The sequence below is a fragment of the Porites lutea genome, chromosome 4 (assembly GCF_958299795.1).
Source record: "Porites lutea chromosome 4, jaPorLute2.1, whole genome shotgun sequence".
Taxonomy (NCBI): Eukaryota; Metazoa; Cnidaria; class Anthozoa; order Scleractinia; family Poritidae; genus Porites; species Porites lutea.
Genome location: NC_133204.1, coordinates 3,596,598 through 3,615,220, shown reverse-complemented (window position 1 = coordinate 3,615,220; position 18,623 = coordinate 3,596,598). Strand labels below are relative to the sequence as shown.

At 39.7% G+C, this 18,623-nt stretch overlaps 1 protein-coding gene across 1 annotated transcript; it reads left to right on the top strand.

The window, feature by feature from the left end:
• Positions 1–489: 489 nt before the first annotated feature.
• On the top strand, positions 490–18,623 carry LOC140935311 (transmembrane protease serine 9-like). Its single transcript, XM_073384862.1, has 16 exons — positions 490–598; positions 1,650–1,738; positions 1,893–1,987; positions 2,569–2,810; positions 4,250–4,357; positions 5,612–5,860; positions 6,173–6,226; positions 6,872–6,913; positions 7,354–7,488; positions 9,583–9,827; positions 10,751–10,838; positions 13,045–13,071; positions 13,952–13,981; positions 15,660–15,852; positions 17,317–17,466; positions 18,103–18,623. Exons 1-16 carry the CDS (start codon positions 550–552, stop codon positions 18,494–18,496), a joined length of 2,190 nt encoding a protein of 729 aa, XP_073240963.1. The 5' UTR covers positions 490–549; the 3' UTR covers positions 18,497–18,623.

The following is an 18,623-nucleotide window of genomic DNA, read 5'->3' as shown; positions in this document are numbered from 1 at the left end:
CTATTACAAGGCATGAGTGAAAAATAAACACGACTTTGGACCTTTTAATTTTGATTTTTTTCAGTCGTTATAATTTTATTTTAAAGCGTCTGTTGTCGCGCTCAAGGCCAAAAGGGAGGCGTTTGTTCAGACTCTCCCTCAGTGGTCGTTGAATAAGGTGCCGGGGCCGTATTCGAAGCTGCTAACTTAACCCCGCTTCCAAAGTATATTTTTATCAACATTGTTCATCTTAAAACTACAAAAGAAACCGAATCCTGTTTTTTGTCAACATCTTAATGATTGCCTATTATTTTTGGTTGGTCTTGAAACCAGGTGCTTTTATTTAACGCTCAGATTGTTGTTATTTACCATAGAAGAAATGATGTGGTCTATTGTTATTTTATTCCGACTAAGTAAATACTAGTTGGTCTTCAATTTGCCAAGCAATTATTCCTTTGTTTTGGCCAATTAAGAACTGTTCAACTTTGCGAAGGCTAAATTTTAGGCTCACGGGTATAAATGTAGCCTCTGAAGAAAGAACTTTTTGCATAGACCCAGCTCTTCGTCAAGATGATATTCTTGGTGTTGTTTCTATTGGGAAGTACTGCGAGTACAAATGGTAAGATTTTCTTGAAACTTTTTCTCTTTAAAACATCTTTTGAATCCAAGGTTGCTGTATTCAAATATTGTATAAAGGCTTTTTTTCTGACTCTAGTCTATAAAGTTTGCTAAACTTGTTTTAGAAATAAAATCTTTTTATCTTGTGGCGGGATATAGGATTTTCACTCCTTTGGAACATCTTTTATCTGTTTTATCTCCTTCCAGTTTCCGTGTATTTCGCCTGTAACTCGCCAGTTTTGTCTCCGCTAAACCAGGGAAAACTCAAATCCAAATGGTCGACAAAAAGGCGTGTGACTCTTTAAATAATCCTTGAGAGTAGTAACAAAAATTAAACCACAAGCTTACGTTGATTCCAGCACACAAAAAATGAAGGCATTTCTTGAAAAATAGGTAACAGATCTTCATAACAGCTTCTTCTAAATAACTCGCACATGTATTAGGGTTATTTTGCTGCGACGTTTTTTTTTTTTTTTCAAAAAAGGAAACGATTGTTTGTAAGGAAAACTACAGCAACTGTGAACTAGGACATTTCCTATAGATATGATGATGTCGCTAGCAAAAAATTATAAATAAACAAATTAGAAAGTAAAAACTAAACTTAAAAAAGGAAGGAGAAAAACATTTAAAAAAATTACCACATAGGCACTGCTATTCATTTTGATAAAAGCATTTTCAGCTAGGGGGCGTCAGAAGCATTGGAGGGCAAATTTTTTACTACCGTGCTAGCATTAGGCTAGCTGATATGCATCCTTAGCTCTTTAGAGGGTATAAAGGGTTAAACACGGCCCTAGCCAGACTTACCAGTGGAGTCGAGACGAGTCGAATCAAGATCTACCGCCGCTGAATGCGTACAGGGCCCCTAGGAGGAAAGACTATTTTCAGCATTTTTCGTAACGTATTTCTTTTTCAGAAAAACCAGCTGCAGTCTGCTTTCCCATTGAAACGTCCAAAACGATGCAGTGCTGCCTCTAAAATCCCAGCAAAGATCGTCTTATCGTCGTTTTTACCAGAAAATCTCATCAGCAAAACTTTACTTTTTTTTCTTTTAGGGCAACAGCTGCCCTGCGGAAGTACACCTATTCAACAGTCACGTGTCATCGGAGGCCAGGATGCCAAGCCAGGAGCTTGGCCGTGGCAGGTGCTAAGCCCTTTCTTTTTATTAGTTTATTCACTGAAAATTGACTGTATTATTCTCTTGGCATAACAGACATAACATGAAGTTATCCTAATTTGTACTCTCTGAACCAGCAGGATTCAAATATTTTCTTTTACGCTTGCTTTTGGCTCCATAGATCCAACTCCAACGGTCTGGGCGCTTTATTTGCGGGGGTTCGCTGATATCTTCCACCTGGGTTGTGACTGCCGCACACTGTGTAGCGGGAAGTTCGTAAGTATTTAATTAACTTACTTATACATTGTACTCACTATCGGTTCTTCCCATTGTCTTAAATCCTACAGATAATTTTGGAAATCATTACAACGTGCAGTTAGTCTGTTATCTGCTAGTTAACTGATGATTCTGTACGTAGGTCGCGCGCGTAATGCGTTATTTCCAAGAACAATGTCAAACTATGTTCCTTGCAAAGGATATTGTTGACAGGAGATTTGAAATCAGTTAATCAGTGAAGTTAATCACTTTTAATTTTAAAAAACATTTTTTCTGGGTAAAAAAAAAGAAAAAAAGAAAACAATGCAGAATCATACAAACACATGAAGGCTGGCTTACGTCAAGCACTTGCCTACCCGGCCATATCTACCAACGTCTCTACCAACCTATATGAACCCTGTCGGATCAACATCATATGAGAGGCCAAAACCTAATATGCACGTCCTTTCCCCCCAATTTTTTTTTATCAATCAGTTTTAATTTATTTTCCTTCTTAATCATTTTTTCACTTGCTTTAACTTTCCTGCTCGCTTGTTCGCTTTCTTAACTTAGCAACACTTAACTATTGTCCTCTACTTTAGAAACCCTTCCAGTTATAAAGTCGTCGTGGGAGATCACAATCGCAACGCAAATGAAGGAACAGAGCAAACAATTGGCGTTAGGAAGGTCATGTCTCATCCCGATTACAATAAACCGCGACTAAGCAGTGACATTGCCTTGCTTCAGCTTTCCAGTCCAGCCAAGCTGTCCGAGCGGGTGAACCCCGTATGTTTGCCTTCACACGACTCCGATGTTCCAACAGGGTCAACATGCTACATAACAGGTTATGTATTGATCACATCCACGCTTTAAATTGAACCTCAGTCTACTGCTGATAGAAGCACCCCGTGAACAGAGCCCGTTAGTCTTCTTGAGTGAGGAGTAGAACAAGAGGCTCTACCTGAATCACGTCAAACCTTTGAGGTCGCCGCAGCAAAGTTTTCGGGACCAGCCAATCTTGTTCTCTCCCGCCGAACTGGCTTTTTTTAGTGCGATCATCCTTTTATGATAAACCGATGGTCGTAACCGAGCTGGCTGTAGCGAGCACACGGCTATTAGGCCCGGGTTCGAAACTATATCCTAGCAATATGCCGGGCATGCCCAGCAAAAATCTTACTCCATTCATGCAGAGTATTTCTCGAGTAACCCAAAATCAAGCAAGAGAAAGAGAGGCTCCGCTGGCAGCCGGGTGTATAAGAAGTCTCTCGGGGCTTGTAATTAAGGGAATCGGATCCCAGAATCCGGGAAACATTTGCTTGTGGAATCCGGAATACACCTCAAGCAATCCGGAGTCCCACTAACCATTGAAATCCAGAATCCAAGTTCCAATGACAAAGACCTGAATCCAGTACCTGGAATCAGGAATCCACGGCGTGGAATCTAGAATCCAAGACTGTCTTGGATTTGCTTACATAAGGCGAAGTGCCCTGAAAGAAAATTAACGTTAACTGTATCAGTAATTTCAGGCTTTAGTATTTGCCTAACCGCTTTTTAGAAATCGTCACTGAATTAGTGCTACCACCTTAAACATAACCATTATGTTTTCTCTATTGCTACTCTTTGCTTTCACTGAAAACCTTTTATTTTTGTAGTTATCCTAATGGTGGCTTGCTAAAATTTAAACCGAAGTAGACGATTGTCATATCACTTCGTTGACATCTAAAATCGTCTTTTCGCTTATTATTGTTAAAAAGGATGCGAATTCTGGCTTCAATTGAAACAGTAATTCAAAGTCAATTTTCATAAAAGTAGAGAGATCCCACTTTAGGGCATTCGGGTGACTAAAATAAATTTCCTCAATCTTGAACATTTGAGTTATGCTTCTTAACGTCGCCTCTATAACTTAAGTGTGAAACGCATGGCTCTGCATTTCGAAACTCCAGGGCATTTCCAGACTATGCTAATTATTAATATCCTGATAATGGAAATCCATGGTTTTATCTCAAATAGAGATTTCCTTATTCTATTTCTGTTTGAAACCGTCAAGACTCACATGATAAAATTTATATCCATTTGTATGACGTCGCATTTCACATTTGCGAATCAAATTCAAATGATCGAGAGCATTAGATTTTCCTCATTTTTTAAACTGAAATGCGACGTTTTAGCTAGGCCTAACATAGTACTTCTTTAGGAGAAACTTGAATTGGATAAAATTTATAAGTTCATTCGTCAACTTTGCGATCTTGATTTTAATTTGTTTATTTACATTTACGTCATCAGGATGGGGGAAAATCAAACATCCGGGAGGTTCTCATCCCATTTTGCAACAAGCAATGATGCCTCCCATCGACAACGCCAAATGCAAACAGAGGATTCAGGCGTCAGGAAGTATGTAACCCAAGAATCATCATCATCGACATAATCATCATCATCATCATCATCATCATAATCTTCTTCGTCTTCGTCGTCGTCATCATCACTGACTCAGTTAACTCAGTTTTAAAGGCGAATTGTTAAACTACTTCCTTCTAATAAATAAATGAATGAATTTGGATTTAATAGCTAATTCTAGCTGATTCTTTTTTCTATTATTATTTTGTAATTAATTTTTTATACATAACTGTTATTTTCTCCTTTTTCTTTCAAATTTTTTGGCTAAATTGTCTCGTAACTGGAAAGCCGTTTTATGGAAGTATGTATGTATGTCTAGCCAATTTTATGAAAACCAGCTTAAAGAAATTTGGTCAACATTTGAGTCAAAAGGCAGGTTTTTTGGGCCCGATAAGCTCCGCAATCACACTAACGAGGGAGAAGAAAAAGAAAGGGCGAGGAGGAAGAAAGGAGGAGAAGAGAAAAAGGCAATGGTTGCACACTTAGTTTCTATAATGGCTACATTCGAGATACCGTCATCATCATAATTATCATCATCATCATCATCATTATTATTTTCTTATTTTTATTATTATTTTCTATTCTATTTCAAGGTCCTCATTATCATTATCGTCATCTTTATCATTGTCAGTACTATCATTGTCAATAATATATAAGTTTAGCCAAGGCTAAAGGCGAAGCTCGTGTAGATAAATTTACAATTTACTTCAAACAACGATGAAACTCGTAACCATTGCTAAGAAATCCACTTAAAGTTGAGCCTGCGATCAAAACTAGTAATTTGTCAGCAGAAAACGCGCAACCTCGATGGATCGAAAGCTGAGCCCACAATACGGTCATATGATATCCGGTCAGCGGATACCCTGTCTTGACAGCTTTCTACTTTCCACAACATGGATTTGTGCAATATGATCAGGTTGCAGGTTCCCACACTACCTAGAAAGTGTGACAATTCACACTTGTTTTCCTGTCGTGGGGTCGGACGGCTGGGACGGGCGGGCTGGCGGGCGGCAACGGGGTTACCAGAATTTCTTGGATGGATGGATTACCAAATTTTCTTAGCTATGGAGCTTCGCTCGCGCGCGCGCGGAGCTCCGCTATCATTGACATTATCATTACAGTGATCATGATCATAAGTTATTTTTGATGAGGAAGGGGGGCTATCGCCTGCCGGACACCATACAACCACATCATGTTTATTCTTAAATATTCAATTTTCATCCTGTATTCTTTGTTTTCGTGTTTTCTTAGTTTCAATAGCTTTTACCTTGCAAATGCTGTGCGCCGGAGTGGAAAATACCATTTTAAGTGGTTGCCATGGTGACAGTGGAGGCCCGTATGTGTGTCTAAATGCCGATGGGAAAACGTACACTCTTCACGGAGCAGTCAGTTGGGGATCTGGACGATGCGATGCCAAACAGTTGTTCACTGTGTTTGCACGAGTGACTCAATTCCGAGCTTGGATAAAAACTCATACCGGCCTTGGAGGCGGGGGAGGAGGTGATGTAATTTTTAGTATATGTAGCTTAGTATCTTCTTTTTCGTCTCGTGGGATTCTTTATTGAGACAGACCTTATTCATGATACCCGCCTTTTTTGCACGCGCCTTAGGGTTGATGGGATAGAAACAATGTCAAGTGGTACTCCTGGAGGCAAGCAAGTGAAAAACATTGCTACGACTAATCGCCCTAATCAAAGCAACACGCTGCATGCATTTTAAAGGAAGCAATTCCAAAGCTAGATTAATTGCATCTATAAGTAGCGTTATTTCTTTGATTTTTCCGTGATGTAACATTTTTCGCGCTTATTTCAGGTGGTACTCCGCCACCTCCCGGAACACCTGCACCACCGACAGGTTGCAATGGAGGTAACGTCCGTTCATTTGAGACTTTTTACTATACAATGCATAGCTTAAACTAGAATTCCGTAAAGTCCTTTATTTTTTTCCTGGTTGGTTATGCCATTTTCAAGGACGCGAAATTCGCTGATCAAAAATTCTACCGGTGACGACATGAAAATTGACCAATAGGACAGTGAGTGATATTTCACCCCCTCCCCCCCCCCCCCCCCCCCACCGATACAGCCATATGTCAATCATTGTTTTCCCGCGTGAATTTAAAATATAATTCAGATCCATTCAGGCGAAACAGGTCGACCTCGAGACTTCGTCGCTCGCTCGGTCGCTGTGCGCGACATCATGCATTGAAGCTCACTTCGCTCACTTAAAAAAATTTATAATTCGCTCATTCGTTTCCACTAAAAAGTCCTACGTTTTCAGGGCTACACTCGCTGAGCGATCCCCTCACCTTTATGAGCCAATTCTGTACGATACTACAAGCCTGAAGCATCCGTCCTTGGACATGTTCACTAAAAAAATTGAAAAATTAGCAGCGTTTTACTCTTGTCGGTTTTGTTGTGCGGGATTCGTATTCTGAATCTGAAAGTGACCGTAAAGGATAAGGTGAAGGGAACTTTTCCTAATTGCAATGACTAACTCAGACCATTTTTGTAGGTTCAACTGCCAAGCCTGTTACCACACCAACACCAGTTAAAGGTGAGGATCTCTAATCAGCTTACTTTTGCCCTTTTGCAGAAACCATTATCATATTGACGAATTCTGCATTGTGACTGCTGGCAACATGATTTTCTTATAGAATATATTCAGGATATATAAGCCACTCGGGGGACGGATCGTCTTGTTTTCAATTTAATGTTTGGGCCATATGATAAACAAACCCATATGATAAACCCTTTATTAACCAAGCGTTTTCGGAGTCAAGATGGCTCAATATTAGCTTCAATCAAACGTTCTTCTCAGTTTGTGAATTCATGAACCTAGTTTTCGTCGCAGTCCGTAAGAGCGCAAGAAAACATGTGAAAGAACAAACAAGCAAACAAACAAACTTTGTCAGTATATGCAGTCTTTTTGAATGAACAGACTAATGGTCAATAGCAGACCTATTATAATTTAAACTTTAATTTCCATTTGTTTAGCATTTAGCTGCAACTTTGACAAGGACTTTTGTGGCTTTACGCAAAGGACAGATGATAAATTTGATTGGTCTCGTAGAAGTGGACGGACTCCTTCATATAAAACCGGACCATCCGTAGATCATACCTCTGAAAATGGTATGTAGTTTGATTGATACTCATGGCCAGCAAAACTGAAGGGAGAGAGCAAACAAGGACAGGGGTTGTTGCTCTAGGATAACCTGCTATAGATACAGTCGAACCTCTTCACAAAGGGAATTTTGGGGACAGGAGAAAGTGGCTGTTGTAATATGACACATGAATAAGGTGACTCTCTCGATTGCCCTTGTAGAGAGGTTATTTTGGCAGTTGGGTGGCGCCTTTACGTGGCCGTTGCCCGTTGTAAAGCGGTCTAAACAAAAGTCAATGTTTGGACTGTCCGCCGGGACAAAAAATAAATGGCTGTTAGTTGAGGTGCGATTGTACTCGTGAAACTAACAGAATTGTTATTTATGTTTCGTCGCAAAATGTAATTATAGTACTAGTGCAAAAGTGCAATAAAATTATCTCGGCAGAATGTGATGCCAAATGTGAAATGCGATAACTTGGACGTAAAATGCAATAGGTATTTAACGAACAATGTAGCAACTTTCCAACGAGTATAACTAGCTCCTTGAACACAAAATGTATATAATAACTCTTTAGTGACATGATATCAACAGAGTGCTGGAACTGACCTCTTCGGAAATATCAGTGTTATAGATGAATGGACGTTTATCTGGTGTACAGGTTTTGTCTTTTTGTTAATAATTCCAATGAACTACGCGTTCCCATTCACTATGGAACTTACAAAATTACCAGCAAATGATAAGACCTCAGACTCAGTTTAAAGTCAAGGATAATAAGAATAAGAGAGCTACATCAGGGTGTAACCTCCCTTGATACTTTCAAAGTCTTCCACTCAAGCGCGTTGAATGTGTCGCGTTGTGTCTCCAAGAGTAGGCTGTGTCTGGAATATCTGAATACTTCTGCACTTGATAGTTAGGTCTTAAAAACTTGGTAACTTATTATTTACTTATCTAACCCCAGTAAATCGACACTATCGCCTGATGAAGACCTGCTGCAGTATGCGGCCGGAGAGGGAAGTACTCCCTATAATGGCCAATACGGGGACTAGGTTTCGCCCGAAACGGGTACTATTTTCAGGCTTCAGGTGTAAAAAAGGGCAGGGATTTCACCAGCTAATGTTTAAGAAAGGAAAATCTCTCATTGTGGGTTGTGAGAAGACCTCTGATTTAAGGGCTAACAGGTGCCTTCTATGGCTGTGTAAAAGACAAGAAAACTTCCTGGTTCAGTGTGAGTTATGCATTTACAGCAGTTAATTGAAGGAATTCAGCGTTCCAAACTTTTTTGTGTAGGTGTACATTTTTCCGATAAAAGGTATACGAAAGGGGCACCTTTCCTGTCAAAAACGGTATATAAACAGCTGTATAAAAATGCAAGGGATTGGACCTCGGGTTCCCCGAATGAAATTTTGCTGATTATTCCAGGGTCACGCGGTCGAAGCCTCGCTAATGATTACGTGAGACTAGCGATAAACGAAACCTATTATACACGTATCACGATGATCAATATCTTTCGGGACATGTTTAACCTCCTCGGCCTTTTTCTCTACACCTCCGGCTTCGTATACCAGCCTGTATGCCTAACATTATGCGTTAGAGGAGTTAATCGTTACATTTTACGTTGAGTACTTTATTACATCATCCGTCGATATTACTACATTTTGCGGCATAACAATGTGCACTAATGAATCATAAGCAAACCGTCCTACACACCTCTTTCATGTCATGCATGTTCTTAGATTTTCCAGAGGTTACTGATCATAATTATAAGCGAACCTACACACCTCTTTCATGTCATGCATGTTCTTAGATTTTCCAGAGGTTACTGATCATAATTATAAGAGAACCTACACACCTCTTTCATGTTATGCATGTTCTTGTACTAGCGGAACCTTCCCTTATTTTCCTTACCATAACAATTTACAGCCAATGGAATATCTCCAAATGGAAAGTTAATTTCCTGTCTAAGTATATAAAAAAAAAAAGAAAGAAACGACAGCATTTACCATTTGTCTGAAATCTCATTGAGGATGGGTCAAAACTGAGTTCAGACAGTTACATCAAGTGCCAGGCTACTAGTAGTCTTCAAATATACCACTTACTTGCACACTGTTTTTTTCCTCAAAAGGGTATTACCTGTACACAGAGGCTTCTTCTCCTAGAAGACAAGGGGACAACGCTTTCCTAATCAGTCCTCAGCTGCAATTTAGCGGGGACATGTGCCTTTCTTTCTATTGTCACATGTACGGTTCGAACATGGGAGTTCTTAACGTGATAGTTAATGGAAAAGTCCTCATTTCTCTGTCTGGAGATCAAGGTAACAAATGGATAAAAAAGATGAAAACGATCAGCGGAGTCACTGGGAAAAAAGTGGTAAATACATTTTTTTCCTGCTGTGTACTTTTAGCGGAGCTGACAGAGTCCCACAGCTAAGAAAAATTGGTTATCTATTTATCCTAGAAATTTTGGCAGGCACGTTAACTGTACGTCCTTTTCTCGTCCATCCACCCGTCCTCCCGCACCACTGGGAAACCAACCTGAAATTTCACACTTTCTAGCTAGTGTGGGAGCGTGCAACCTGATATTGCACATCTATGTTGCGGTTAGTTGACTGCTATCAAAACTTGGTATCCGCTGGCTAGAATGACATGCCATATTGCCGGCTCAGGTGTCGATCCATCGTGGTTACGTGTTGTTGTTGTGGTTGTTGTTTTTTTTAAGTTATCCGCTCACAATTCAAGTTACTAGTTTTCAACTGATCACAGCCTCAACTCCTGGTGAATTTCTTTGCAATGGTGTTACAAGCTTATTCAGGGTTTGAAATAAATCATAAATTTGTTAACGGGAGCTTCGCATTTACCCTTGGCTAAATCGATATATTAGTTCATGTATTATAGCTACTGTAGCATGATTAACGAAGAGCTGAACTACTGTCTGGCGATAGCTTGCGAAAACAGACTTTTTTTCCTGAATGTGGAAACGGTCCTTAAGAATGCAGTGTTAAATATTTGGCAACAAAATGGGCACGATAAATGGGTCAGGGGAATTGCAATGCAATTAATTTCGCTGCTTCTGTCGCCAAAGTAGCCTGCGAAAACACTCGTTTCTCCTCGCTCCTCGTCCATGGGGGACAATTGGGTAGGAGGAATTAAGTCTAATTTGTCAGTGTCTCTCTCGCAGATCAATTAATTGATCTGGTTGCCATGCCACTGACAAAATAATCTTGATGTTTTACTCAACTTTCTCGACCGCTCCTGAACATGACCCTAACATGATATATTTTTTCTTACTTTCAGGTTGTATTCGAAGGAATAAGAGGGCAAGGTTTTAGATCTGACATAGCAATTGATGATTTCTCACTGGCCCCTGGGGCTTGTGGTCGAGGTTAGTGTAGTGGTGGAGGAAATCCACTTAGGAATGACAGGTCAGAAAAAAAATCCAGCAAAATGCTGATTTCCTGACCACAGTTTAAAAATCAATTTATTTCAACATTTTTTTTTGTCCATATATAGCATATAGCTAACACGTAGGAAAAGAACTTGTTGTAGTTTGTTTCCGCCAAAAGAGAATATCGGTTTGAAAGGTGTTTTTAAGAGTCAAAATTGGCAAAGATTTCAAACCTGCAATTAGTTATTATAAACACTTTTTGCGTTCACAAACAAAATACCGCGTTGGGTCTTTTCTAAAAACAAAAAACACTTTCTATCTTTCACAATAAGAAATGATACTTTAGGATGCGTGATACTCGCTAAACTGACGCAATTGAGAGATTTACCAGCAGTATCAGTAACAATAATTAGCAATTAATGAATGAGGCTGAGTAGGGTATGACGAATTATGCAGATCGAAGTGAATGACACCCTCAAAATGATTCCAAGTTCAAAAACATTGAGACGAGTAAAATGTTCCTCAATAACTCACTTCGAAAACAACTCAAACTCGTCCCAGGTCTTCTCGGTTAACGGTTCAATAACCTGCAACTTTGCTGCAGTTTTGACGTCATCGGTTTGATATGGCAAAATTCTTCCAAATTTGGTCGACAGTTGCTGGTCATAATGAATTATGCCTGTGATTTTAGCCAATCAGAGACGGAGCAATATTTTGAATGAATAATAATGTGCAATATAACTCGACCTAGTGAAATAACACATTTCTCAAACATTCATCTCGAATACCTAGTTTAAATTGGTTGCTATACAAAACCTTATAATTTGGCGTCGAGGAATCTTTAGTGAGCGGCCCGTTCACGATGCTATTGTAAATGGGATAAGGTGAGCCGGTGGCCCCGCTGAAGATGAGTGTAGACGTCAGTTTGTTTTTGGCAACAAGTTAAATGATTACTTAATAATATGCAGTACTGTTATTGAAGTGTTCACTGAAAAACGGCTTTATTTAATTTTGATATGTTTAGTTTGACGACGATAATGTCCTGTTTTATTTCTTCAGGGTTTTGTTCCAAAAAAGGTGCATTTTTAGATAAAAATAAATAAATAATTGCCAACGAGCAGCCTCGCGCAGACGCGAGGCTGCGTGACGGCAGCATAATAAAACCGCGCGCGAAAGTTCCAAGGCAGAATGAATCTCAAAGCCATGTAACATAAGGTAGTGTAAGGTAACCTTTATGACGTAATGCAGAACAGGGAATATAAGAAAAATATGCTATATGTAAAGTATGTCAAATTCTTTAGGCAGTAGAACAGTTTAGTTCACCATTTTCAAGGTAATTTTCGGTCATACAGTTGAATTGAGTTCAAAATATTTTACCCAAATACACTGTCTGTTTATGCTGCTAAGAGAAAATAATTAATGACGCCGCAAAATTTATTGTTTCTTTTACTAGCTTGCACTTAGCGATGGCCATTACTAGTAACATAAATAAATAAATAATAACATGACCCACTGAATACTGACCGTGACATTAGGGACTTTAAGATCCAACGACGCGACGGCGACAAGAACTAAATGAATAATAACATGACCCACTGAATACTGACCGTGACATTAGGGACTTTAAGATCCAACGACGCGACGGCGACAAGAACGTCGCTTATAAAGTGAATTTGCGTTCTTTCGGTCTTTCTAGCGATTATTCCTACCCACTTACTTTGTCAATTGTAGGCGATCCCTCCTAAAGCTGAATTTCAAGGGACCAAATTCAAGCTCAGAAAGAGAAATAAAATTTTGTCGTTGCTTGTTTACGTCCTCAATAAAACGCGAAATTAGGCATTTTCACGTCGTAGTCGTGCAGAAACGGGAAAGAAATGTACAAAAAAGCGTGATGCACTTGCGAAGTTGTTGTTTTGCTAATTAAACCAATTGTTTTTTTGACGTTCTCGTTGTCGTCCGCGTTGTTGGATCTTAAAGTCCCTATTGTAAATACCGACACGGTCTCCTCAGAACCCTTATTATAAGGGTTCGATTGTAAGACTAGTGTCTATATACTCCTAGAAATTTGACACTGATTTGAAACGATACAAACTTAATGCGCGAACTCATTTGATGCTTTCTTGATGCACAATCGGGATCTGAAAATATATAAGCAGCTTCTAGTTTAATCATTCTTTTACTTATTCATTTATTTATTCTATAGCAACTCCGCCACCTCCAACCACTCCAGGTGGGTTTACGGTATTTATCTCTTCAGTTGTGTTGCTGATTGTCGACTCGTAGTATAGTATGTGTTATGTCAGTTAAAGAAACCATTCTTTATCAATCTTAAGCCATTCTTTGACTATCTTCACGAACAAATTAAAATTATTGGGCGGAGGTTCGGGGTAAGGGGGGGGGGGGGGCAGTTTTAGGACTCGGGGGACTCAAATATAACAGGGTCGAGAAAGGCTCATTAAATAAAATTGGAACTAGACTCCTAAAGAAGACGAATCAGGGAGTTGCTCAGTCTTTATTTAACTCCCGAGGGGGACCATACACCAATACAGTATGACCGTATTTGTTTGTTTGTTTTATATGAATGTAGCTAGTTCAAGCTACGCCACGACACTGTATAGCAATATGGGCAATTATATAAAAAGTTACCGAACTCGGCAAAAACCAACCGTCTTCTCTCAAAATAAAAAAAGGAAACCGTTTGTGAACTTTTGTACCACGATGCATGTTTTGACCGAAAAAAGTGTTCAGCTATCCACATGACCGTGCGGTCTTGTCGTCAAGAACTCGGAAACCTTTAATTGAAAAAATCGTATAGATATTTCCTTGCGCATAACCCTGAGCGATACCTGGCTTTCCATCCTGATCGGCCCAATTTAAAATTTGGATTCTACAGCAATAAGCACAAAGACGAAAAGCTTCTCTGTGCTTTGTACCTTTCATTTGTTTTTTTTTGGGGGGGCGGACTTGCAGGTCTACATAGTTCATTTAAAATAGTCTAACTGGCTATTCGTTATTAACTGTGTCATAAGGCAGAGCTATACTTCGTTCTGGAAGTGACAGCTCTTCAGCACATAATTAATAACATTTTTGAAATTTGTTTTCAATTATAGCAACTCCACCTCCTCCATCCCCTCCGGCAGGTAGGTGAATCATTTTTCTTATAAGTTATTATTCTTGATTGTAAACAGCTCGTGCTATGCGCTAAAAAAATAGCGCTACATGCCTTATTTGTAGTTCACACTGAAGATATATGCTGAAGATCCTCAGCGTGGGCGCTAAAATAAAGCCTGCTGGTTGTACTATGCCAACCCTACGTTTTTCAATACGAGCGAAAGTACTTTGAACATTCCAAAACAAGTTTATTTAAAACCCGTGCTGAGTGAATCTTTCCGGCTTCTCCTGGGGTCGGTTGCTGAAAACCTGGCGTCAGAGGTAACTGTTAATCCCGGGGGGGGCACTTTAGGAATTTCTGAATGGGGATGTGCCGCTGGGAGCCCGGAACCCTTAACCTTTACCAGAGCTAGTTCAGCTGAATTTTGCTGCCCTATACTAGAGTAAACTCCCCAAATCCCCCTATCCTAGAGTAGCTGTGTACCTAGTCTACATAAAATCTTCAACCAACTGATCAGTTTCCTGAAAAATGATACCCTATGCTAGAGCCAAACGCTCTGATTTATATACCCTATCCTAGAGTAAACTGCTTGAAAACCATACCCTTCACAGCGGCACATACCTATATAGCCCATATATGGCAGTACCCCCCCCCCCCCCCGGGCTTTTAATAGGGAGATTAAGCAACAACGACGGCGACTGCTACGAAAACGTGACTTAAAAAGAGAATTCGCGCTACTTCAAAGTTTATCCCCGCCCGTTCAATTCGTCATATGTTTACAAATTTGTTGTGAGGTTGAATTCTAAGAGACTCTATCAAAGTTCCGGAAAAGAAAAAGAAAGTCGTTGGCTTGTGTTCACGTCCTCGACAAAAAGTGAAATTAGGACCTTTTTTTGAGTGACGACAAAGAAATTTACCAAAAAGCGTAAAGCTTTTTTTTGCCAATCTAAGACTATTTTGCTTTTTTGCCTTTCTCGTTGTCGTTGCTTAAAAAGCTCCGTAATGTCGGGAGGGCGGCGGACAGGGGGTCAAAAGAACGTGCCTCTCATACCTTGCATTTTCGGCTTCCTCACCTTTCTTCTCCCTTTATTCCTTTCTTGATTCAGAATGTGAAGTATTATTGTGTAATTCCCCCCATTTCTCCCAACAAAACTTCCATGCTCCTGCTCTTTCTTCTCCCGCCTCCCGTACTCTTCCGGGCTACCACCCCGTGCCCTCCCCCACAATGTCAGGTACTAAAACAACTTAAATAAAGAGTTTGACTGGGCTGAACGACAGTGGTTAGAAGATACGCCACACATTACGTTAATTAGGAAACTGGCGCCAGAGAATTAGCTACTAACCCCAAGACTAGTGAACTGAAAAACTAAATATATATCGCCGGATTTGGACAGAACCGCCGCCAAAATATACAATTGGCGACAAAATTGTTGAGTCAGTGTCCTTAAATGAGTATCTTCGGAGAACAAAACAATCCACACCCCTCCCTTCCATTCAAAGTTGGGTTGCTTTTTGTTTCTAGCTATACAGGCAGCCCGAACAGCCACACAACATTGCATGGTGGGGGTAGAGGAGGGAAAGCTTTGGCAAAATGTTAGAGAGGCTTTTTAGGGTAAAGTTTTTCAACTAATTTTGTCACCGATTGTAGCTCTTTCTTCGCTAGAGTTCGTTCCGAAGAATATTTAAATCATGTTTTAACTTTCCAGGGTCTTGCGGCGTTCGTCCGGCCAGCAGAATTGTTGGAGGTACCAATGCTAAACATGGTGACTGGCCATGGCAAGCTCAATTACGTACGACAGGCGGGTTCCCCTACTGTGGAGGATCACTAGTGCATCCTCAGTGGTTGGTAACAGCAACTCACTGCGTTAGAGGGAAATCACCTAGCTCTATCGTAATAAGGTGAAACAAATTAAGCTATCATTCTCTGAATTCAGATCAAGCAGGACATAAGCGTTTCATATCAGACAAGACAAGAACTTGATAATCCGGCTGTATTAGTAATAAATAACATCGAAATCGTAGACGAGGCTCGTTTTCTATCATACTCCAGGGACACCTAACGACTCTTTTCGGTCAAATATCTGTTCGGAGAGGCAAATATTGCCTAGACTTTTCTATTACTTGGGGACAGCTAAAAATTTCTAGAAGACCGTTCCATTCATGTATAATTTTCGAAGCTTATCTAATAAATTCCATACGATTTTCTGAAATTTAGTTTTTCAAATTTCATACCCCAGGCTAGGCTATTTTTCGTAGGAAAAAGGAAACCCTAAAATTTTCGGATTCAGAAACATGATGGAAAGAGGAATCAAAAAAATTTTCACTTTCGAAATGTGCTAAGTTGCATCTAAAATTTCTTGGAAAATAATACTAAAACCCTTGGAATTTGGAAAAGACTTAAGTTCCACTAGGATGACCGAACAGATACAAATTTTATATTTATAATTATTTCAAATACAAAAAAAAACTGATGTCCTCTTGCGACTATAGGTTGATGTAGCAGATTAAGTCCGTTTCATCGCGTTTTGATTTTTGTAAAAATTTCTTTAATAGGCCATTTGCACGATGTCGTCATTTTACTATTATGACCAGAATCCTTTTCGATTTTCCTTTCATATTCAAGTTTGGTAATCCCAACGAGGTTTAAATAACAAGACCCCTAATTTGCACAACAAAGCAAAACCCTGAAAGATTCTGGTCTTAGTAGTCAAATGACGTCATCGTGCAAATGGCCTATTATGAAACGAATTGAAAGCGAGGCCGTCTATTCATACTTTTGCAGTTCTGAATGTATGCGCGCTCATGAAATAAACCTTTATGGTAATGTTGTTGTAACTAATCTCGTAATTAGTAGGGCAAACTTTTGACGAACTCAGTCTGAATCCTCTCCCTGTCTCATCGTATTTAGCATCCGACATATCCTTGTCGATCCTTGTGGCAAATCTGTCTCCTTCAAGTGGTTTGTAGGTACCTTCAGATTGGAGTCGACGATTAGAAGATTGAACTGATGTTTCGACTAATTTTCAAATCAAATTCTTGTGCCTCGTATAAGACTTATTGCACCAATCTTTTCCCCAACGTTTAGATAATCGTGTGCTACTTATTTAGTAATTGAGAGAGTTATATCTTGGGGGATGCATTTGGCTCGAAATTCCAAAGTCGTACTCGTCCCTCGATTTCGTGAGTACGCATAGTAGAATCTGAAGGTCGCTTGTGTTTTCAAGTTAAAAGCTGAATACCAAGATTGATACCAAGGTTGCCTTTCTCTTCTTTCTAAGGCTTTGCGACGTCTCTGCTTTCTCTTTGAAACCCCTGTTATGATCAGTTGTTTTTATTTTTTGTTTTATTCCATGCCTTTTTCAGACTTGGTGCCCACAGACGTCTAAACTCAGTTGGCAATGAACAGGATCTTAGAGTGAGCAAAGTTATCACTCATCCATCATATCACAAGCCAACCACCTACGGCCATGACATTGCGTTACTTAAATTGGAAAAGCCAGCTCAGCTGAACAGGTAAAATACAATGATAAATCATAAAAAGCAAAAAAGAATGTGAAAAATAAAGCGTCTGCCATGCGCGTGAATGAACATAATGATTAGGATGTTTATTGATTAAGGTACATGTAATTATCAACCTGCGGTTAATTTTTTCTCTTGTTTAACAGATATTATATATTCTACCAAAAAAAAATCTGGTTTGGAGGATCAAATGCACATTTTAGATATTGTAAATAGGATTCAAGAATATGTGGATTGGGGAATGTTCTAACGCGGCGCAGACAGATTCGATCAAACTCGCGTTAGTTTTCAAAAGTTAGACTTTTACGAAAATAAAATATATGAACAATTATAGTTTACTTTACAGCTGATCTATGAGATGCTGGAGATGACTCTGTACAATTTAAAAGTGATCGATAGAACTGTCTTGCAACAATACTTTCAGAAATTAAAGAGCTAAGTGTTTCTTGTTGTTGTCATTTGTAGTTGTGATTACTAGATTCTTTTTCAAGGAGTGAATTTGGTAGCACTTTGTGTCAAGGACAATGGGTTCGATCACAAAACCGCTTTCAAGCAAACAACATTTTTGGATGGTGACTCGGACCCGAAGTGTCTATAAAACTCTGCTTGTTCCGTCTTTTGTATTTTCAGGTATGTTAATCTGGTTTGCCTTCCTCACGCCGTAGCAGCACCTACCGATGGCACCAAATGCTGGATCACAGGCTGGGGTCGACTTGCTTCAGGAGGCGCCACTCCAGATTATCTTCAGCAGGTTTCAGTTCCCGTTGTAAGCAGAGCCCGTTGTGATAGAGCCTATCCTGGAAAAATTCACGACTCCATGATCTGCGCGGGCCTTGACCAGGGAGGAATTGACTCCTGCCAGGGAGACAGTGGAGGACCGATGGTGTGTGAAACCGGTGGAAGGTACTATCTACAAGGCGCCACCAGCTGGGGTTATGGGTGTGCCAGCGCTGGAAAGTTTGGCGTTTATGCCAAAGTGAAATACCTGCTAAATTGGCTAAATAGCGAAATGGCGAAGAACTAATCCAAAGGAATAACGGCTGAATTTAAGGAAACACTAAGGGGATCTATATATCATAGAATATCAGTGGAAATAACGAAGAAGATTTAGGAATAGTAAGAGACAAGAAAATAAAGGCATTTAAAATGTA

Bases quoted from the DNA above. Each gene is read 5' to 3' on its own strand.
- LOC140935311 (XM_073384862.1), top strand. From the start codon at position 550: ATGATATTCTTGGTGTTGTTTCTATTGGGAAGTACTGCGAGTACAAAT. The intron at 599-1,649 runs GTAAGATTTTCT...TTTTTCTTTTAG, and splicing joins AAGTACTGCGAGTACAAATG to GGCAACAGCTGCCCTGCGGA. The intron at 13,982-15,659 runs GTAGGTGAATCA...TTAACTTTCCAG, and splicing joins TCCTCCATCCCCTCCGGCAG to GGTCTTGCGGCGTTCGTCCG.